The sequence below is a fragment of the Macaca thibetana genome, chromosome 8, assembly GCF_024542745.1.
Source record: "Macaca thibetana thibetana isolate TM-01 chromosome 8, ASM2454274v1, whole genome shotgun sequence".
Taxonomy (NCBI): Eukaryota; Metazoa; Chordata; class Mammalia; order Primates; family Cercopithecidae; genus Macaca; species Macaca thibetana.
Genome location: NC_065585.1, coordinates 72,704,011 through 72,727,694, shown reverse-complemented (window position 1 = coordinate 72,727,694; position 23,684 = coordinate 72,704,011). Strand labels below are relative to the sequence as shown.

At 36.5% G+C, this 23,684-nt stretch overlaps 1 protein-coding gene across 1 annotated transcript in view; it reads right to left on the bottom strand.

Annotated features, from left to right (window-relative positions):
* Nucleotides 1–19,738, bottom strand: part of TRPA1 (transient receptor potential cation channel subfamily A member 1) — a 54,319-nt gene extending 34,581 nt beyond the window's left edge. The window contains exons 1-10 of the mRNA XM_050801918.1: nucleotides 19,453–19,738; nucleotides 15,863–16,019; nucleotides 12,840–13,015; nucleotides 9,233–9,340; nucleotides 7,151–7,259; nucleotides 6,490–6,635; nucleotides 5,333–5,469; nucleotides 3,068–3,116; nucleotides 1,400–1,499; nucleotides 605–705 (exon numbers count right to left, since the gene is read on the bottom strand). Of these exons, the coding sequence (XP_050657875.1) occupies nucleotides 605–705; nucleotides 1,400–1,499; nucleotides 3,068–3,116; nucleotides 5,333–5,469; nucleotides 6,490–6,635; nucleotides 7,151–7,259; nucleotides 9,233–9,340; nucleotides 12,840–13,015; nucleotides 15,863–16,019; nucleotides 19,453–19,563 (1,194 nt within the window). The 5' untranslated portion in view covers nucleotides 19,564–19,738. The remainder of the gene's footprint in view (nucleotides 1–604; nucleotides 706–1,399; nucleotides 1,500–3,067; nucleotides 3,117–5,332; nucleotides 5,470–6,489; nucleotides 6,636–7,150; nucleotides 7,260–9,232; nucleotides 9,341–12,839; nucleotides 13,016–15,862; nucleotides 16,020–19,452) is intronic.
* Between the last annotated feature and the right edge of the window lie 3,946 nt (nucleotides 19,739–23,684).

Sequence of the window (23,684 nt, the reverse complement as noted above, 5' to 3'; positions counted from 1 at the left end):
GTTTACTTTATGTTTTATATGCTTAAGCTTAAGCTTCTCATATTTTGTTATTTTTTTAATGTTCAAATACATACATATTTTTTATTATGAAAGACAATGGCAATATTGAAATCTATTGATGACAAAAATGTGTATTTCACATGCATGTGCTAGTCACTAAGTATTAGCTGGTGAATATAAACATAAAAATAATGCTTTCAACCTCTCCTCAGCAAGTCAAGTATGCTGAGTAATTTTTCTTAATAGATGGTGGAGTATTGATAATTCATTATTTTACTTGGATTTTTCCACTGATATGCAAATCATAATGGTCAAAGAATGAAGAAAATCAAACTAATTAAAGATGTTATCTTTATCATAGATGATTGCATATGAAGTTCCTTTGTAGGTTAAAAAACTCAGTTTCACTACAATTATCATTGTCATCATCATCACCACCACCACCATCACCATGTTGTAACTATTCAAATATGTCATCTTTATTTTAAAACATTTTTAAAATTCCAGAATCAGTTTCTATAACAACAAAAATTACAATAAACAAAATTAGTTTATTTTCTGTTGAACCCAACTCAGTTAATGGAAATCCATAGATATACATTACCTGCATAAATTCAGGTCGCAGATTTTTTAATCCATAAGGTTGCTGTACAGTTAAATGCAGAAAATTACGTCCAAAATTATCTTTTATGTCTACTTGGGCACCTGAAAAAAACACTATGTAAATATAAACTCTATTCATTTATTTAAAGCATTGTTTATGTGGATTCTCAACTTAGCAAAAAAAAATTTGACTTAAAATAATGTTGACCTTTAGTTTACAGGAAATTGTGTTTAGATGAGAAAACTAAACATATTTAAAATCAGGTTTACCTTACTCTGTGTGTCTTTGTGTGTGTGTGTAAGTGGGGTAGAAAATATGTGATGCATTACATAAATACATAAAGCCTTACCTTTTAAAGCATAAAATATAAGTACAGACACATTAGAGATCAAGAAAGAAGAGGACAGCAGAGAAGGACACCTCACTTCTTTCTTATCAGGGGCCCAGGTTAGAATCTAAAACGGGGAAAGTTATAGTACCTACACCACATAGGACTGACACACTGAAAGACAGTTAATTAAATGTTCAGCAAATGCCTGGGATATAACAATTGCTTTATAAATGTTATCTACTATTGTTCTGAAATTGTCTTTTTAAGTATGCTCCCTTACTGGACAGAAAATTATTCTAGACATGAAAAGTGTTCTATTTATCTTTGAAGTCACAACATCTGGCGCAGGGCCTGGCACACAATACATGGTGGCACACAATGAAGGTTCATTTGGTACACAATGAATGTTCATCTAACCAAACTGAGTAGTACTTCAAAAGACTTGGCTTGGTCCCTCTTGGTACCTTTAGAGAGTAGCAAATTTACAATATTCCAAGATGCAGAAGCAGTTGCTAATATAAGTGGAGAGCGTCCTTCAGAATCGATCTTATTAATATCTGCTCCCTAAAAATCAAACAAATCATTCAACAAAGAGCTTAAAAACAGAAAAACCATCATATATTGTAATCTCTAACTAATGGTAATTCATTGATATAGAGTGTCTATATTATGGCTAGCACTGAACCATATGATTAGTTATAGAATTATTCGAAAGTTTCCCATAGTTCATATGTTGTATCATCAGAAATCAAGGAATTCATTTATAATTTCAACAAAAAATTATTCTCACATATTAGGCTTTTTACTGACACCTGGCAATAGCACTAGTTACTACTTGAACCATAAAAATAATATCCTTTTACTTAGATCAATAGTTTCCACTGCAAGAAATAATTTTTAAATGTCTATAATTTTAAGTCTTCCAAATTCATTACATATATGATTTAAGAAACATTTACAAAACACCATCCACTTTTTAAAAAAATCCTATTTTATCTGAAATAGATGAACTGAAATAATTGAATTGAAATCACTCAAATTCTAAAGTAAAATTTTAGCCATTTATTTAAGAAAATTTATATTTAAAAATCACATTAAATATATATTTTTAAATGAATAAGTCAATGTTAACCATTACATATTATAATATTTGATATGACAAGAAATCAAAGGCGTTTAAAAATTTCATGGAAATAATTCTGCATTTTATATAGGGTAATAAAAAATAGCTTAAAATTCAAACATGAATATTTATTTGTTCTTTTGGGGCCCACTAATATAGATGACAATGGGGGCAGCATCCCCTTGGCAAGTTCCATGGTCAGTGAGGCTCTGCCACAGTTCTCTTGCCTGGTGAAAAGATGGCAGCCTTTGCAGGAAATCATGCATAACTATCATTTATGGTTTATGGCATATAACACATAGTTTATGGCATATAATGAGTCTCCCCAGGACTCTTCTGTGTAATTATCGTAATTTCAATAGTTATGATTGACAACACACACATGTTCAATACTACAAATGGAAATCTGTCATTGCTGATATGGTGCAGCTTACGTAAATTCACCACACATTCATCCGTATAAAGGGCTTATTAAAATTCAACTCAAAAGCTGACTGATTCCACCTCCCAGAGTGAAAAAGATCCCATGCTTCATGCTTTCATTTGTAATAAATCTTTGACAATATTTTTCAACTCCTCAGTTTTTAAAGGTGGCACTGAGACAGCTGGCGTAGGAGCTTCCCCCTGTGCTGCCTGTCCTGCCTCCACCTTAAAGCCACCAGGCTGAAGAAGGGTCACCGCCCAAGCTCACACTCCTGTAAGACCCTCTTACAGGCTATGGGAACAGCTTTCCTTGCAATGTACCTGCCAACTTCCTGCACTAAAAACACTGATATGGATATCCAAATTACGCTTTGACACTTCTAAGTTCACAGTAATGTTTGGTCATTACGTATTCATACACAATATACTCTGCTTCCAAGTATGTCAATCATCCTTTTGTACACTGTTTTTGCTGATAAGCAAGAAATTAAAATTTGATTCATTTTTGAAAATCCATATTATGTAATTATATGATTTCTTCAATTATAAACAGTAATAAAAATAAACCAGTAAAAGGAATAGTTACCACTGAAATTAAATAGTCTGCTAGTTCATGGTGATCAAATAATGAAGCTCTGAAAAAACAGAATTATAAACATTATAATAAAAGTACTATTGACGTAAATACAAATGTATTTAATAAAGCTACTATATTTGGAAAGTGAATTTAACTAATCATAAAATAACATGATAGACTGTAAGAGAATTAGTAAGCTTTCAAAATTTATAATTTGATTCTGACTAGGGTAGCATTTTCAAAGTAATAATAATAGGAGAACACCAAATACATCATAATATTTTCTTCCTCATCCTTTAAGAAACCTATTTTATCCTGAAAAATCACCATAAAGATGTTCTGAAGTGAGTAGTAACATCTGTCCCAAGATAGAAAAGACAAGGAAATCGCTGGTACTGCTATGATCATGGGGAATAGCAAAAGCTACATGTAACGTGTGCCTCAAATTCACTTGCAGGGTTCAAAAGCCCCTCTTTGGGGGGTTTCTCTTTGGCAAAAGTTAAAAGGCAGTGTTAGTTTTTCTGAGTTTTTATAAAGCCAAAAATAATGATGGAGAGAATTGAAAACATTTTGATATCATCTCACAGGCAGTCATAAGCAACACCATAACAAATGTTAACACTAATGATTCAAAGCTTTGTGTTTCCTATCGCAAATCTCCTATCTTTGTTTCAAGGTTCTCTCAGCTATTTTTGGCCTTTCATACATAAATTTCAGAATCAGTTTGTTAATTTGATTGACAAGAGGTTGCATTATATTTAAAATATATTAATTATATTTAGTAATTACAAGGGAACAAATTCTAACATTAAGGCTCCATTTTCCTAAGATAACTTCTCATTATGCGTATTAATATATTAAGGTTGTGTTCTAAAGATACATTTTAACAATAACCAAATCATTGGGTTTGTAAATTGGTGAAACATTGGAAACAAAGAGTTTTCTTCTTTAATTCCTGAGACTCATCTTAAATACTTTGATATATTCTAGGTTATAAATTGGCACTGGGATTTTGTGAGCTACCCACATGATTCTAATGTGCAACAGCTTGAGAATTTCTGGTCTAGAGGTTAGTCTATCTATTGAGTTTTCATTTTATTTCAATGGCTTTTTTAAACTTCTTTTTTACTGAATCGTTTTCATATCACCAATCCTGGATTCAAATATGACAATCTGTTTTTCACAATCTTATGTTATCTTCATATATTTAGTTTTATGTAAATGATTATTCCTTTAAATTTTTGAAGGTCTCAAATATCTTCATTTTAAAATTCTTTTTGGAATGCCCTATTATTTCTATTTTCTTGGAAAAAAATTGGTCTTTGGTCAAATGTGTAGATTTTTACTAGTTTTATGCTATAAAACTTTAGGTTGAAAATTCATCCTAAGTGGGAGTTTCTTTCTATTCACACATATCCTATTGTGCCTGGTGGTTTTGCTGTGTACATTTATTAGAAACAGATCTTATATTGGTAGCTAGAGTTTCTTTCTTTTTTTTTTTTTCTAAGAGATATTGTAGAATTCCAGGTCCAATTGCCTATTGAAAATATATTGGCAGCTCTGTGTGTGTGTGTGTGTGTGTGTGTGTGTGTATGTGTGTGTGTGTGTGTGTGTGTGTGTGTGTAGACCGAGAGAGCGAAGGCTCATCTCAGATACCTCTTTCACTCACATGGGTAGCATCTGATACTTGTCTTTCCAAAAGAACTGAATTTCCAGTCTACAAGTAAGCCTATGGTTTAACACACTTTGCCTGATGTGTATTTCTGCTAAACTTCAAATAAATTTGTTATTGTTTTTGGAAATTTGGTTATAATTTCCTAAAACTATATCTTTTGAAACCATTTACCTATAATTGTTGGTCAGCAGGAGGGATTAGCGTGGGGGTGACATATCCATATGTATCTACTCCATTTTTATCACTAAAAATGGGGATAACATAAATATGAGAAATTGGAACAGATTAGAAATGACTTGGAAGACCGTGTATGTAGACTTCTTTAGCACACAGAAAATTAATCTTGAGCCTATATCCGCTGGACTTGAATCAGAATATGCCACAGGTGATTTTATTTTGTGAAATTTCTTTAACATTCTACTCCCATTCCCAAGGAACATATGCGATTCCAGTTGATCCACAGGGTCTTTGTTATCTTTGCCTTTTTCCTTTGAATCAAAAAATCTTTGCTAGCATTAGTGCTAACTGCTCCTTGCAATGTCTAATTTCACGCAGGAAGATGGAAAATCGGTATACAGAATGATAGGTAGGAAACTTGCCTGTGAAGCATGGTCTCATGACTTCCATCGGTTGTGTTAACAATATCCACGCTACCAGAATAGGACGATATCATCAATTTAACAATCTCAGTGGCTCCCTGGGTGGCAGCAAAATGAATGGCTGTGCACCTTCCCTTCTGTAAAGGATTTTAATACTAGAATCAATGTTTAAATCTCAATGTAAGAATATAACTTACATTTGGCGTGAGCTTTTTCTTCACAGATTCATAAAATCAAGGAATATCTATCAGACTGATCACCATTAATCATCTGAAATGTGATAGATATTCCTTGATTTTATGGACCTGCAAAGAAAAGCATCCATAAACAAATGGTAGCTGACAATTGTGCTTCCTTCTATACAACATATACTTGCACCATCATTGTCTGGGTGCCATTCTTTCCCCCAGGGAACATGAGAACAATGTCCCAATCATTGCTGTAAGCATTCAGTGTATGAAGTGACTTCAGACCCCATACCACCATTGGCAGCTCTTCATTTCTATATTGAAGGGACAATATAGAAAGAGTGAAAGGCAGTGTTAGCTTTTCTGAGTTCTTATGAGGTTTCCAGAAGCCACATGAGATTAATATCCAATCTTCTCTTCCTACATAAAATACAGGCCTTTGGAGTATATTGGAGGGGAGCTTGTTGCCACTCAAAACTCAGACATTGAAGGAGAAAGGGCCAGAACTCTCCACTTTTGGTCAGAGATGCCTGACATAAGCTCAGCTCCCAAATACAGTCAACACTTTCACATACATATTTTTAGAAATTAGTTAAGTGGTCCTTAATTTAAAAATGACAACTCTTCTGAGTAGAACTAAAACCAAATACATTCATGATTGCGCTTTAATGTTCCTGGCTGAACATTATCGTCTTCTGAGGGTAGGCCTTAACTTCTTTTAATGGCAACTGCACTAGATAAATATTCTTTGTTGTATCTATATTTGTGTCTGCAATTGTTTTGGGGAGCACTCAAAATTTGTTACATAGATTGAAACTTGGGGTATTCTCTTGTTCTGCTTCTTCATAAGCAGAAGGAAATATGTATTTCTTGTATGCATTTCAATCTAAATTAACTGTAAAAGAGCTATCAAGTATTTTACATGCTTATGACAACTCTAAAAGTGTCGTATAGAATATGAAGAGTTACCTCCACTGGGTCTATTTGTGCGCCATTGTCCAGGCACATTTTGATCATTTCCAAGTCACCATTTTGCACAGCCAAGTGGAGAGGGCTGGCTTTCCCATTATTCACAAAGTTAATGTGCAACTGTCTACTGTACCCATGCTCTTCACCTTTAGAAGAAAATAACATTCAACATAACAAGTATATAAAATAAATAATAGGGAGGGTTTTTATTTTAAAAAATGAACAAAGCATAAAACAAAGAAAGGGCACTGAGACACATAAAAGCTTGTGTTTAATTCTGTTAAATATTTTTCAAATTAGGCTGGGTGCGGTGGCTCACGCCTGTAATCCCAGCACTTTGGGAAGCCATGGTGGGAGGATCACGAGGTCAGGAGATCGGGATCAGCCTGGATAACATGGTGAAACCTCATCCCTACTAAAAATACAAAAAATTAGCTGGGTATGGTGGCATGTAACTATAGTCCCGCTACTCAGGGGGCTGAGGCAGGAGAATCACTTGAACTTGGAAGGATGAAGTTGCAGTGAGCCGAGATCACACCACTGCACTCCAGCCTGGGCGACAAAGTAAGACTCCATCTCAAAAGAAAAAAAAATCAAATTAATAGCATCCACCAAAATAGACTTATTTATAGTGTATAACATAGAAAAAGCCTCAACTCACCAAACCTTAGTATTATTTCCATGCATTCTTTGGAACCTGAAAATGCAGCTTGGTGAATAGGGAAACATCCCCATTTATTTGATTTACATGGCTTAGCTCCTTTGTTAAGCTGGAAGAAAAGACAGAATGAAAAATGACACCAGTTAAACCCCAAATCACAAGGGTCTATTTGTGTACCATTTAAGACGAGAATTTACGTGCCTCTCCCATATCATTTTACTACTATATGTCTATGTAAAAGTACACAGAGAGCTTCATATGTTATGAAATCTAGGCAAGAAGGTAATTTTGAAGTAGACTAAGATTCTGAAATAGAGATATTTTATATCTTCCAAAGAAGTAACAATGTAGACACAACAATATCAATCTTGATACCCCAGCAATAAAGTCAACACATTTTTCAATGAGATTAAAGAGATTTTTGAAGACATTATCATGACTTCCACGACCATTTTCAGTTTCTTATGCAAATAAAATGATATTTCCTAGATTCTTTTCCCTTTATTTATGCAAAATTAATAAATGAATGTGCCACTACTCTTGTTAAGCCATAATCAAATATTTTCACTAATGACATTTCTTAAGTAAAAAGATGTTAGAAGAACTGAATGTTATATTACCTTTTTATGTGATCCAATCATTTTAAACTACCATTTTTTGTAAATCATTAGCCTTCAGTTTTAAATACCTCTAATTACTACAAAAAATGATTTTGAAAAAGTATAAAAGTGTGAAGAAGCCAATACCACCTGTAATCTCAGCTTTTAGAGGTAGTATCAGTTTACTTTATACAACATAGTCCAGAAATTTTATATATATATAAATATATATATTTAAATATATAAAATATCTATATATAAATATATAATAAATATAAAATTTTATATATAAATATAAAAAATATATATATATAAAATATCTATATGGAGAGAGTCCAGAAATTGAAGATGCACTTTGTAAAATCATATTATTAAAGAATATTATTAAGTAAAAGCTTTTTTGAACAATATTAGCACACAGTATACACATAAATTAGACTTGCAAGGAAGCCAGACTTTAAAAATATATTGTTTTCTGTAGTATTTTCAACAATACTATTTATTTATTCCAATTTTGTTTTGGTTAATTTAAGGCTCTTTTCCTCAATTCTTGGTTTGAGTGTTACTTATTTTTATTTTCTTTATCATTTATTCTCTTTGTGGTCCAATCATGACAGCTTAGAGTATGTACCTGTTTCTAAGTCCATCTAGTAAAGGTGCTAAAACATATTTGTACGGCACATTTAAACATTAGGTAAATAGTTTTAAATTATTTGATTGTATTTTCTTATTCTCTGAGATTGTGAAGAGGTAAAATCAAGTGGGGAAAATACAGATGCTGGCCTGGATAACATGCAACTAACTGAGGAATATTTGAAAACAGTCTATTTGCCGGCATTCTAACAGCACACTCAGATGGAGCACTGCCAGAAGCAGGAGGAAGTCATGTAGACAAGCATCTCCATCGCTTCACTGGACCATGCCAGGAAGCCTCACCAGAGAGAAGGCTGGCTCTACTCTCAGGCCTGTGGCTAAGAACCCTTGCCATTACATCACACAGGGCTCTGTTTTGAGACCCAGTGACAGGGTCTTCAGGTCATGGGAGCTGTGTTTCCTTTGATTTTTCTCTTATGGGCCAAATAAATCTGCAACTGACTATATTCATCTTTCCTTTGACTATTCAGAAGCTCATAATCATACATTTGATCCATCTTTATAACATTCAGGCCATTATACTTTGTATTTTGCATTCTAGCCTGACCACCAGCTTCATCTCAACTTTTCCTGCCTATATTTTCTTTTCACTTTGATTTTCTCATAATTTTCTTTACTGCTTTACTATTAGTCTTCTATAAGCAATATCAGATCCTCTTAAGGGGGGAGTACATACACAAAAACACATAGAACAACTTTTTTCTGACCTAGTTTTTGTATTTTATATTTTTCTAAGGAGAAAAACTTAAGAGCTTTTATAAATAATAATAATCCATGTTGTATTCATGAAAAGATAAAGAAAGCAGAAAGATATGACAAATATACAAACCAAAATCTGCAGTGCTTCACTATTATTTGTGGTGCACGCAATGATCACAGCTGTGTTTCCATTTTCTCCTTCCAAATTAATATCAATAGTTCTGTGTTCAAGCAAGACCTGCAAAAAGGGGGGAATAATTGTCAAAATTCTTGCAAATTTCCAAATAAGGTACTTGCCTTCCACTAGAGTTTCAGTTTTCAAATGCCAGTGACCATGTCTGTTTATCTTTTATTCATCCTTCTCTCACACAATCTGGCACAAAATCTTGCACATTGTGGGTACTAATTAATTTCCCCATTAGATGAAATAATCATGATTTCAATGTCACAACAATCAAGGCAATACTGAGTTCTGGAATTGTAAATAAAATAAGAATTATAGATACTAGTTATCATAGCTTCACTTAATACTTCCGACTTGTATTAAGTGAAATTATGTTAACTAATATTTTCAGGAAAATAAATGTGTGGAGCCATTAGAATGTGTTCATGGTGGAGGGGAAGAGAGTTAGGGAAGAAGGAAGAGAGTAAAACAGAGAGAAAAAAGGAGGGAGGGAGAAAGGCAGGAAGGGATTTTTTTTTTCTCTTCCAGTTATTTTTCTTTTACCTGGATTGTAAGAATTTTAGGAAATGTCAGTGGAAACTCTATTCTCTTTAGTAAAGAAAACAGAGTTTTGTGTGGCATAACCCAATTAATTCAAACTTGTCCTGGAATGGAAACTTTCTCTACAATGTAAGAAATTAGCATCCTTATAAAATGGTCAAGTAATTTTTCTGATGAAATTTCATTGAAGACCTGTTACCTCCTCACCTGACTGACTGCCATCTGATTACTGCCCAAGTATCTATAGATCTTTGACTAGTCTTTCTTTTACATTCAATGTAACAAAATTATCTCATATAAACGTCTTATCACATCTTGAATTGGCCTACTAGAGGCTTTTCGTCTTGCAGAAAGACTATGATAAATGATGACATGTCCTTATAATTAAATAATGTTAAAAGAATTTATTAAATAAGCTGTTTCTTAAAAACCTTCACTTCTTTGAAAAAAGTATGCAACCTCCTACCAGAGCCTCTTGTTAACAGAATATATCTCTTGTGAGTGTCAGCAAATAAATTGGATTTATTAATTAGCTCTGCTCATAAAAGAAAATTAAACTCAGATTTTAGTACATAAGAATATGTGGAGAAATGATTGACAGAGTAAGGGAAATGAGAACATAAGATTCCTTCCATGGACTTTAGGCACCATTGCATTCTGTTCTTAAGCAGCTCTAGATTCATATAGAAAATAGCCCACCAAAGTCTATAAGAAGAGGGTTTTCTCTCTTTGCCCTCTTAGAATCACAGATCATAAATGTATAGCTGTGTTAAATTATATGTGGCAGGGATCCCAGAGAGAGCAACTAAACTGTGCAGCTACTTCAAATTCAGTCATGACCAGGCAGGTCTGGAAGGTTCGGAGGTGAGCTCTCCACAGGTCCCTTTGTTGAGAATCTGGAAAGCCTCATGGAAGGGTCAAACAACTGGATACTTTGAAGTAAAGCCCCAAGGACTAAGGCCTGCAGGCCACTGAGAGACAAAACCACCCCCTAATCCCCAGGCCAATGTGTCCCAGGGAATATTATGCATACCATAAATAATTGTGCAAGAACTTGAAGTGATGCGTGGATGACAGTTTTTTTACTTTACAACTATTATAGGCAGCAGAGGAAGGTTTAAGGGAAGGTCAGTGGAGTAGTCCACAGAGCAGCTTCTAAACTGGCAGGGGCTGGGTGGGTACAGGCTGGAACATGGGCATAACTGGGAGAGGCAGGTAGAGAGGATTGCTGTTTGCAAGCATGAGGGGAGACATTCCAAAACACCTTCTCCTCCCTCTATTCCTGTCATCTCTGGTGAGCCAGAGGAGTCTGAAAATATTTTTACACATAGTTGAGGTTGGTAAGACCAAGTAAAGGAGAGTCGGTTTTACTTAGAACTCTATTTTTCTGCTTGCTCTTGTGTCACCAGGAAAATTTGTTTTATGTCCATAACAAAGTTTACGAATCAGTTAGGAGCTTTATTTTCTATTTCTATGTGATACCTACCTTTCTGTGTTCGTTGGTCTGGAGATTTCTGTTTCTAATTAACAACAGTCCTTCAAAAGTTACCTGTCTTCAATTCCCAAACCACACTTTCAGGGCCAATATTAATTAAGTTAATAGGCATGTGTTCTTGAAAAGAGCCTTCAGAGGGAGCAAGAGCTCCATGAGGAAATATTTGATATCTCTGCAGGAGTCCCTGCAGTCACTAGTGACCCAATCCAGATGATATAGAAACAGCACTTGACTCATGAATAATGAATAAAAAATAACAGCTTGTTGCCAGAGAACTTTCTAGTAACCTCTTCAGGGAGCCACCCTGACCCATCTCATAGGTACTGAGACTTCTGATCTCCCCTTCTCAGTCAGTCAGAACTCCCATTTACTCGTTTGTTCATGCATTCATTCATTCATTCATTCATTCATTCATTCAACAGCCATCATTTACCAGCACAGTACTGAGGAATAAGAGACACTTGAATTAGTAAGACACAGGTCCTCCCTCAAGGATAATTAGCCAGTTGGGAAGAAAAGCACATGAACATTTGATTCCAATATCACATGTTAAGAATTTTAATAGAGCCACATACAAGGTACAGTAGAAAAGCAGAAAGTGGCTCTCTCCCACCTTTTATGCCAGACTTAAAGGAGCCAAAGTTTCAGAGGGCTGAGAGAAAGTTTCCTGGGCTAAATGGAGCCTGAAACTCATGGAACTCTTTGGATATTGTTTCTACCAGAAAACTTATTATAAGTTCCAAATAGCCTACCTTAGAAATGAATTTCTGGAACATGCTCCATTTGTAAATTGCATTCTTCATCCTTTAAGCATGTTTGTGTTCTAGGGTGTTTGAGAGACTCTGAGATGTAGTTTACAAACCATGGCCTAATTCTTACCCTTTAGCATTTTTCCAGGCTTTCCTCTATTTGACTGAACTTACTCTTACACCTTGAAAACCAATAAGATGTTTCCCAGTGGTATCCTTATGTCTTCTGCTAACTAATCTGTCTGACAGGCCATCCATTCTAATAAAAATAGTGAATCATAATTATGTTTTCTGTTTTCACTGAGTCTCTCATTACCTTCCTCCTTTTAATCATTAAAACAGTCAGGTAAAAGTAATGAAGCCTAAACCTGAAAATATAAAGATGAAAATAAACTTCCTTGGTCTTGCAGTTTTACTTGTGGTGTGACGTTAGGCAAGTTATTCAAATTCTTTTGGCACCTCAGTGTACTCAGCTATGAAATAAGAATTCTAGTAGAATTACTTCATAGTGGGTTTGCTTAGATAAGAATTTAATAAACAAACACACATAAAGCTCTTACGAAAATGCCTGATGAATAAGAACTATTCAACAAAGTCAGAACTAATCATCATCATTAGTTACTGAGAAGAAAAGCAAATGTAATAATTACATTTTGTTTGCCATGGAAGCTTAGAAGGTGCTCATCCTGGTGCAGGCAGAGAGAGCTGGATCTGGGTCCCAGCACCTGTGCTGCCAGTCAGGCCCACTGGAGCCGGCCAGTAGCCTTACCTTCATCACCTCGTTGTGCGTGCCCTGCACAGCTAAGTGGAGGGGCGCCATCATGTTGAAGTTTCGGAGGTTTGGGTTTGCTCCTCTGCTGAGAAGAAACTTAACACTTTCAATTTGGTTTTTTTCTACAGCACAATGCAGAGGGGTATTTCCATAATCATCCATTTCATTCAGTACTAGAAAAAGAAACCAAAATGTGGATTAAATTTTGCTTAGACTGTATTCAACACCTCCTGAGTGCCTATCCACTCCAAACGCAGTGCCAAGTGCAACTGACATCAGCTGCATCTTTTAATGGAAACTAAAAACACAGCTTCAGTTCTAATGAAACATTTAATGGGCACCTAGTGGGAATATATAGTAGCACGAGACTGACTTTCTCAATTGAGTGAAATTTCTATGGGTAGCATTAATAAGAAATAGATCCTCCTATTGCTACATGTTTTTATCTATATGAGTTTTGGGATTGTAATAAGATATTGGGATTATATAAAAGCAAGAACCATGTTCTAGGCACTCTGCTAAGTTCACATGACCATTATTTCATTCAAGCCTCCAATAGCCTGCAAAGTAACACCATGACTAATGTTCAGAAGGAGGAAGATGTTGAGATTCAGAGAGGTTAAAAGTCTTGCCAACATCACAGAGCTAGTAAGGAGGTATGACAGTTACCACACTTCTCTGAACCTCAGCTTTCTTGTATTCAAACTTGGTAAAAAAAAAATTTGAAAAAGCATATATTCATATACCTACACACATACACAGGAGGAGAGAGAGACAGAGAGAAAGAGAATCAGAGAGAGAGAGAGAGACAGAGACAGAGAGACTCTGTGATGTTGCAATGTTACTGGGACAATAATATTAAATCATGTCTCTAAAGATCACAGCAGAGTGCCTGGCCTGTAGCAATGGTTCAGAAAATGTTAATGAGAAATACAACACACCACTAATAAACCGCAAGACTAGAATTTGAGCTTCAGACCCTGATGCCACAAGTGGTTTCCATGTATTTCTACGATAGGATATATGGCACTATGTACCCTGTGAGCTCAGCATATAAGTAATATGTCCTTTCATCCTGCAAAGTCCTATAGCTATTCTAAAATAGACATGGCTGACTGCTTTATCAACCTTGTAAATTGGTGACAGTATATCTTTATGTCCAGGAAAGGAGAAAAAGTATTTGCTCAAAAATATGATTTGGGGACTATCTATGATACATGGTACTTGGAACCATACAGCCATGTTTTCTGTTTCTCTCCTTTTTAAAAGGTGTCTCTCCGCCATTTCCTTTCATTCATCTAAGTGTTTCATTCTAAATAACACACACACACACACACACACACACACACACACCTCTTGACCGTTCTGTCTGATCAAGAAGAAGCACTCCATTCATCATTCCATTTGGCACCAAACTTAAACAGGGATCTATACTTACAAACTCCCATTCACTAATTAAATAACTTGAATTTGGCTTTTATCCTCATCACTTTTCAGAAATCATTTTTATTTTTATAGAGGTCACCGGGGCCTTCTAATGTAGAGGCTTTATCTTGATCTCCTTCATACTTGATCTCTTTGTGGCAAGGGCTCCTTCTAACTCTTCTATTCCAGTAACTTCACCCACGACATGTGTATTTTCACTATCTTCATCTTTTTCTGGCTTTTGCTCTGCCATCTGTCTCTTGATGTTGGTACTCTACTCTTAGCTACCTTTGCTAGCCGTTTTGTGATCCCCTAAAGGATTTTCACACATTTCCACTGTCTCAGCAACTTCCTGTGCAATCATGCTCCTGTAGGGCAGCCCCTTTCCTTCTGCATTTCTGTTGTGTGCTGGATATTTCCAAGAGGATGTCCCCTGGACCCTTCAAACTCACTGTGACCAAATCTCACACCTTCGCACTCACTTCCTTTCTGTTCTCTCATATTCCTCCTTTTGGGGGATGATTATATTATTAGCCTAATCTCCTAAATTTAAGAATTTCAAAGTCAGTTCTAACTCCCTGCCTCTTTCTCTTCCCATTTACTCTGCTGTTGAGCACTATTGACTTTACACTAATATCTCTTGAACCTCTCCCTGTCTCGTTTTTGTAGCTGCACAACCCTGGCAAACTCTTATTCTCTCTTTACTATCAAAATAGCTTTTTAGTTTGGCTTCCACTTCTAATCCATCTTCCACAATATTGACAGAATTATCTTATATAGCAAAGGTCTTATCATACCACTTCACTGCCTTCATCTCTGTGGTATCCACCTCCTTCATTGTCTGCAGTTGAATTTCTTTTCCTTTTTTTTTTTTTTTTTTGAGATGGAATCTTGCTCTGTCGCCCAGGCTGGAGTGCAGTGGCCGGATCTCAGCTCACTGCAAGCTCCGCCTCCCGGGTTTACGCCATTCTCCTGCCTCAGCCTCCCAAGTAGCTGGGACTACAGACGCCCGCCACCTCGCCCAGCTAGTTTTTTATATTTTTTTAGTAGAGACGGGGTTTCACCGTGTTAGCCAGGATGATCTCGATCTCCTGACCTCGTGATCCGCCCGTCTCGGCCTCCCAAAGTGCTGGGATTACAGGCTTGAGCCACCGCGCCCGGCCCTGCAGTTGAATTTCTTAAACAAGGTAGAGTGTACAAGGCTGGCACCTGGAAAACATCACTGTAGGAGCATGGTACACCTTCTTGAGGTGTCAATTTTATTTAATGATGATAATTTAAATGTAAAATAACCTCAATGGAAATAGTATAAAAGAGTATGTAAAATGTACACGCATTCTTACAATCTATCTAAAAACTCAAATGAAATCTGTGCTTGTTGTGGGGTGTCCTAGATCTCTGCAATATGCTTAGCTATATTTCAGTAGAAGAAGTTGAGGAGTCCTGGTGTGTAGGAAAACTCACAATTCTAAGTGAAATATATAGGCTCTTTATAACTGGCACTAATTGCCCTTAAAAATCACTTCATTCCATTCTTTCCAGTGAATTGAATGGGATGAACGATTTCCGGAAGATGCATTGTAATATTTTGTTACCTTCCAAAGAGGAATCTCTGGTGATCTTCTCCATTAGCTCAATTTGGCCTTCTGCTGCGGCATAATGCAAGAAGAAGGTGTCCATATCATCACATCTTTTTAATTTCTTTTGTTTATTATAGTTTTGTAATCCATATGCACTTCCTTCAAAAACCACCTAGAGGTATTTAAACACCGTTACACCAAACAAGCATAAGCAAAATTGATAGCTATAACCATTTTATAGCCTGAAAGAAGTTATTATTATCCAAAACTATCTATCATGCTTATAATGAGGTAAATATTTTTCTTGAAATACACAAAATGTTTACATACACAAAGAAGGTTTGAGAAAATGCCCCAAGATTGATCAATATATGAAATAAATTTTTTAATCCTGAACTCATTCATATATGCTTAGAAATAAAGGCCTTTCTTCCTCGTTGTGAAGGAAATGCAGAAATCTTCCCCAAACAAATGATTCAGGTACTTGCTTTAATTCTACCTTTGACCATAACTAGTCACATATGCCACATAATATATATCCAAACTCCAGTTTTTTATTTTAAGGATAACTAGAGCATTTCTCACTACTGAAAATAAAAGCTATCAATGAAAATGAAGTATTAAGGTATTTAATGTATCTTTAATATAACTAAGAAAAGATTTAGAATATTAGGATTTATTCAGCAAATGTTAGGTTGGAATAATAAAACTTAATTTCTTAAATGTTTGACCTTTAGTTTTTGCTTCTGTTATTACAGAATAGTACCTAACAAATCACTTTCCTATGGTAGTCTCTTAAATTGAGATGTGTTACTTTTTTCCATATAAGCTACATATAGCTTTAGTGACTACAGGATATGACAATAAGCATCCAACCACTTTCAAATTTACACATATTCAGTAATAAATTTAAAATGGGCTTCTTGCAGAAATAGGGACTTTTTCCATGTCTTATCCTATCAAAGAAAGTGTTGACCTAAATCTATTTGGAAGCATTTTGGTACTTGAATTTGATATGCTCTTTGCATAATAAAGGGATTATGCTGCCCACTCCCTAGTGCCAGAAAGAGCAGTTTAGGATGTCTGTTCAGCAATGTGCTGTCAACACAAACCCAATTCCACACTCCTTAGAGGGAGTACTAGGTTCAGGTGCTCACAAGATATTACTGAATTCACAATGACAAAACAGCATCTAAATACTTTACATGAGCATATCAGATGTACTAGATCATCTCAATCAGTACCTGACGTTGTCAGGCTTTGAAGAGATTTTTTAAAGTTCTGAAAGTCAGCCAAGGATGTCATTTAGACAAAATATATATTCATTTAATGTAGTTTCACGTTGTCACAGGGTCACTTCAGATTCCTTTGGAATCTGAACTGTATGATTAGATTCAGAACATAATAGACTAGATCACTTTTAGATAACCTAATTCTAACTAAACGCTTTAAAACAGAGATATCAAATACATCTTTTTTAGGTTGCTTTAATGAAATACATATAAGTAGCAATGTGGCCAAAAGGTTGGAAACTAAGGTGAGAGAGAACAATTGGAAGGTCAAACGCTAAAGTATTCACTATCTTGAAAGAAAATAATTGGAAAAGGCCAAAAGCATCAGTCCAGTGGTTCTTTGTCCACATTTCTCACCTTGTAAGTTTTCTGTGATCCTTCAGTTTTGTTAGTGTTCCTGAGATACTGTGTATGTGCTGGAGAAAATATGTTATACAGCTTTTCTTCTAAATTTGGAAACCACCAAAAACCCTCTAGAGTTCAAAAAGCCCTTTACAGTATTACATATGTTTCTTTGTAATGAGTACAACTACTGAGATTTTTACAAAATGATATGGAACTACCACAGCTAATGAAATAAAATATATAATCTCTCCATCTACAAACTAATGTAGCTTCTAAAAGGCTTTAAAAACATAAGTTGCTCTATGTAGGCGATAAATCTAAATAAAGACAATTAGAAATATGAAGACAAATAATTTTGAGACTCGCTGCTAAGAAATTCTTCAGCAAATATCTCTAGAAAATAAAACCACATGGGTGATTTTAGAAATTTAAAATTTCCCCCTGTACCATATTAATTGTAAAGATACTATTCCAGTGGTTGAAATCTATTCATGACTCAGTTCTCTGGAGTAAGCCAAAAGGCCACAGTTATCATGCTAACATTAAGAAGTACAAAAAATGTCTGTGGCCAAACTGGACATGTCAACAGACTCACCTTGGGAGGCCTGGCTACTTGGTGTGTGTGATTAACTATACATGCCTGACTTACACACACAATTGGCAATAGTGCAAATTCCTGCAACCTGTTTAGACAGCAATTTGTCAATTTCTACCAAAATTAAAGCTGTAGTACCTCTTGACCCTGCTAGGACTTTAACATACAGACATATCCATAAAAGTACCAAGGGACAGACAGAGAAGTCACAGACATACTCTGTCACATGTGTAATAGCAAAACAAAGCTATTTTGTTACATACAAAACAGCCTAAGTGTCCATTAGTGCAAGACTGGTTAAATAAATCATGATCTATTCATACAGTGGAATATTAAGAAGCTGGTAAAAACATGAGGTAAATCTACAAGTGCCGATTTGAAATGTATTCTAAAATACATTTTGTGAGTAAATCAGAGTGGAAATCTGTGAGTTCATAACTTTGCAAATAAAACAAGATCTATTAGCATGTGTGTTTTTGTGTAAGCATTTTTTTTTTTAACCTGGAATATACATAAGAAACTGTTAACATGGTCTAACTGTCGAAAGAGATTTGTGATGAGGGTTTGGAGAGACATTTTTAATGATGTCTCAACCTTTTAAAAGAGCCCCTTTCTCCTGCTGACAATCTGATGAAATCCAGTGGTGGACTCTGAGCACCCAACAGCCTTTATCCCTTAGACTATGCCATCAGGTAGCAGCTAGTGCTGCCTTCAGGTCCGAGAACTGCATAGGTAATATAAGTGCCCATCCTAGAGCCCCAGGCCACCCACCCGTCTTCAAAAGGTCACCTCCTCCACAGCGTTTCCTGAAGCTCCTACCCCCTGGAGAAGGAATTTGCCACTCCTGCCTCTGTTTTATTGGGGACATGTTCTGCAACGCTTTTTGTGCAGATAATAGGTTTCTCTGTTTCACTCTGTTAGAGCAGAAGGCTTGTCAACCACCAAAACTCTTAAATAGTTATCCAGCGACTACTAGATACAGTCATTCGGCTGTTTGGTTCTAAATAAAATCTACGGAAAGGTCCAAGTGAAACGGCACACATTCCAAATTGTCCTGATTTTAGGCAGCTGCCCAATCTTGTGCCAGATGATACAGGTACTTTTTGAGTAGGTTTCCCCGGACTACAGTAGCCAGTCCAGGAGCAAGAATTCGGTTGGACAAACAAGCAAAAAAAAAAAAAAAAAATTGATAAAGCGGGCGCTGTGTAGGCGCGTCATGAGTGGGGTCTCCTCTTGGACTGTGAACACATCCCAAAGCTTGCAACCTCCTGGCCACCCCACGCTTTCTCCAAACCAAGTGCCCGCAAGGAAACCTCCAGCCCACCCCCGCCCGGACGTCGGAACCCCTCCCGACCCGCGAGCGCCCAGGGTACCTTAAGCGTTTCCTTGCAATCGTCGGTGTCGTCCTGCACATCCTCATAGACAACACCCTGGGACTCCTTCTTTTCTCCAGGGCGCCACATCTTCCTCAGGCTGCGCTTCATTGACCCCACCCCGGACGCCACCTGGTGCAGCTGCTCAACACGCGCGCGGGCACCTGAGGCGAGAGTGCTCTGTCAGCCAGCTAGGCGCTGGGTTCTGCGCGAGCTCGAGCTCTCCAGCGTTGCAGCTCAAAGGCAGCGAAAAAGTCCCTCCGCCGGAGTGCCGGAGAACTTCTGGAAGGAGTTCCGAGTACCGCGCTACTTTTGTAGTGCAGGAAGCAGGCGGGGCGCGGAGAGGAGGTAGAAACCCACACCTCCTTCGCAAAGAGGGCGGCGGCGCCGCGTCTGCCTTGGACTCGCCCCTGCAGGGACAAAGTGACTCGCCCGTCCCGCTGTCCTGCAGCTGCAGCAGCGCGCTCCCAGAGTAAGCGTGTCAGGTCGGGGTGGATGCAGGGAATTTGTTACAATAAACACACTAAGAGCCCCCTTGCCCTGCCCCCCAACCGTGTATGTGAGTGTGTGTGTGGAGTGGGGGGGCGGTAAAGAGAGAGGAAGAGAGAATGACTGTGTACATTGGAAAGATTTTTAGTTTTCAGGAGTTTTTTCTAACTAAAATCGTATGGACCTGTCTTTCCCACCACGTGCACCTTCTTCTGGGGGCCTCTTTGATTTGGAAATAAAGTTTTTAACAAAACTTCTCGTTCCAAACATTTGGGAAAATAGCTAAATCCTAGCACTGGTTTGAGGGACTAGATTAAGTCCCTGTGAATATCAGGTCTCGTTTCCTGTGGATAATAATATTGATCCCCCTCACGCTTTGGTGTTTAAAGGTGGTTAATAAAAAGGTCAGGTTAAACGTAAGCCACTGCTGACTGGTGCAAGTTTGTTTGTCCCCAGCTTTGTATGAGAGACTTATATTTATAGGACTGCTCTTCATTAAGTGTCAATTGTGTAGAATAAAAAGTGTTACCTCTCAATCGAAGAGGCTGGTTCTACTTTTATGTGCAGAGAAGAGAGCCTCTGAAACTGTTGGCGGTAAGTTCAAGTTAACAAGGCTAGAAAGCAAGAAACCTTCTTTCTAAGGCTGATTATACCTTGCACAGGACAGAACGTAGCTTTGAAAGTCTTTTGCTTTGACAGACTGTGCTTCCTGAAGGCCCTGGATTGTCGTATTCACCTGCTCATATCCAGCACTTAGCCCAAGACCCCCGTGGATCTAGGACCTGGCATAGAGGTGCACTCAGTAACGGTTTGTGGACTGTCTGACCTAGGGGCTATGGTGGGCTGAGTTTAGGGCCAGGCAGAGTGGACATGATGACGTTGAGGAACCATGAAAGGTCCCCCCAAAACTTCCAATGGGTATGGCAGGTTGCCATCAATTCCACCCCTGGAGTGGAATTCCTTGGAAGGATTATATTGAACTTAACCACATCATGAGTCCATGAGTATGACTTGCTGGAGGATACAGGTGTTTGACTTCACCTTTGCACTCTTTTCCCACCAGCATCTGTTCCGGGTGTGTAAGACAAGAATCAGTTGCACAGCTTGCTATGATTTAGTTGAAGGAGGTAATGCATTTGGAGAAACCAATAAAGAAAAGAATCCAAGGGTTGGGTACAAAGAATAACTCATTGAGCCATTGCTGTCTACCTGACATTTTCCATATACCGAGTTAATGTTTTAAAATGGAAATGCCTCATAGGAATATTAAGACTTTATTTTTTATCATTGACTATTTTGATCAATAGCTTTTCTCACAACACTTAGCTGGAAAGGGTCACTAAGGCAAAAAGGGAATAAAGAGGATGTTCAAAGTGGTCATTTTGGAAGCTGGGGCAGTGAGCATGTCATGGTAGCAAGCATCAGATACCCTGTTGGCCCCGAGAGACAGGGGGCGAGGGGGGTTGCGGGGCGGGGGAGGGCAGCGTGGCCCGGTTCAGGGAACTCCAGCAATGGACGGTTGAGGGGAATTCTGGGAGAAGATTGGCTCCAGGCCAACAGCACCCCTCCTTTGTAATATCCCCTGGGGTCAGCTGCCAGCACAGAATGATGCTTTCTGCATTCTTGCTTCTCTACCCTATTGACATTCCCCAAAGCAGGTATTCTTTTTAATTTGTCTTCTCTGTCTTTAACACTGAAAAATACAGATGGTTAATATTATAAATATGAGTATTTTCCTGCTTTCTGCTTATAAAAGCAAAGAGATTAAAAGATAGTTTAATTTTTAAAAAATATTACGAGGGTCTTGTTCATTTAAGGCATTTTTCAGGCAGTGTCTTCCTAAGACCTCTCAGGAATTCCCATGACTATTTCTTCTTAATTGTTAAATTATTTCCTACCCATCAAAAATAGATTTTTCATAGGCAGGCAGGACAGCTTCCTCTAATTGCAAGATTAATTGCAAATATTGGTCTTAAAATGCAAAATGTAGACAGGAACAAGATGGTAGCTAGCTATTTACAATCAGGATCTTATTTCATTTGAAGTTTATTGATGAATAGCAATAATGTGCAAGCTTTTTATATCAATTATACTTTTAAAATGATAGTTATTAGAGAAAAGAAACCTTGCTAGAAATTTTCTGAAGGGTAATTTTTATTATCAAATTACAATTTGACATCACAGAGGACCTTATTCGAGAAAATGAAAAGTAATAATAATAAATAATTTTATTTAAATTATGAGGGAAAATATAGTTATATGCATATATTGTTCAATAACATTTTATGAAAAAAATCTAAATTACCAAAATTCTCCTTATTTTGTTCCTTAAATTTAAAAATGTTTTGTTTATAAATTAATTACAAATATATTTATTTTTAAAGTCACTAATCCAGATATATTATTAATGAAAAGGGGCCCAATATACATACTAAGGAAAATAGCATCTTTTATGAAAAAAACCATAAAATGCACCCATGGAAAGTGCACAGTGTGATGATTTGTGTAGTAAATGTATACAGTTATACAACTATCTATGTAATCCGGTTTTAGAATATCTCCATCAATTCAAAAAGTTTCCTTAGACCCAGATGTAGTAATTCCCTCCCCCACCCAGACCCCTAAGCAACCTTCAATCTGTCTTTGGAGCATAGTTTCTATAGTTTAGTCTTTTCTAGAAATTTCAGATACATGGAGTCATACACTATGTAATCTTTAGCATCTGGCTTCTTTTGCTTAGTATAATGCACTTGAGATTAACCCACATTGTACTATGTATCAGTAGTTTCTTCCTTTTTATTGCTTAATAGTATTCCATTGTGTAGATATACCATATTTTCTTTACCCATTTACCAGTTGGTAGACATTTGAATTATTTCCAGTTTGGGTCTATTATAAATAATGCTGCTATGAACATTTTCATACAAATCTGTGGACATACATTTTTATTTCTCTTGTTTAAATAGATATCTAGTAGTGGACTTGCTGAGTAATGTGACAAGTATGTGTTTAGCTTTGTATGAAACTGCCAAATTGCCTTCCAAAGTGGATGTACCATTTTATATGGCCTCCAGCAGTGTATGAGGATTCTACTTACTCCATAGCCTCACAAAAGTTAGTATTGTCAATCTTTTTTATTATGGTCATTCTAGTGGTATATACCATTGAGTCTTTAATTTAGCATTTCCCTAATGGCTAATGATATTGTCCATATTATCATGTCTTATTAGTCGTTCATATATTTTCTTGATGAAATGTTTATTAAATTCTTTTGCCTCTTTTGAAATTGGGTTGTCTTCTTAATATTAAGTTGTAAGAGTTCTTTATTCTAAATATAACTCTTTAATCAGATAATTTGCAAAGCTTTTTTCAGAATCTGTTATTTCTCTTTATTTTCTTAATAGTGCCTTTTGAAAGCAAAACTTAATTTTAATAAAAGTGTAATTTGTTAATTTCCTGTATTGTGTTTTGGGTGCCTTATATAGAAACTTTTGCCAGTGTAAAATTAAAAAGCTTCTCTTCAGTATTTTCTTCAACAAGTGTTAGCTCTTAACTAGATCAATTTTGAGTTAATTTTTGTTCAGGGTGTGGGATAGAGGTCTAAGTTCATTTTTATTGCATATGGATATACAACTGTTACTAGTTGTTAAAAAACTATACATCCCTCATAGAATTGCCTTCGAACCATTGTCAAAAATCAATTGACTACAAATGTAAGAGTTTGTTTCTAGACCCCTATCTTC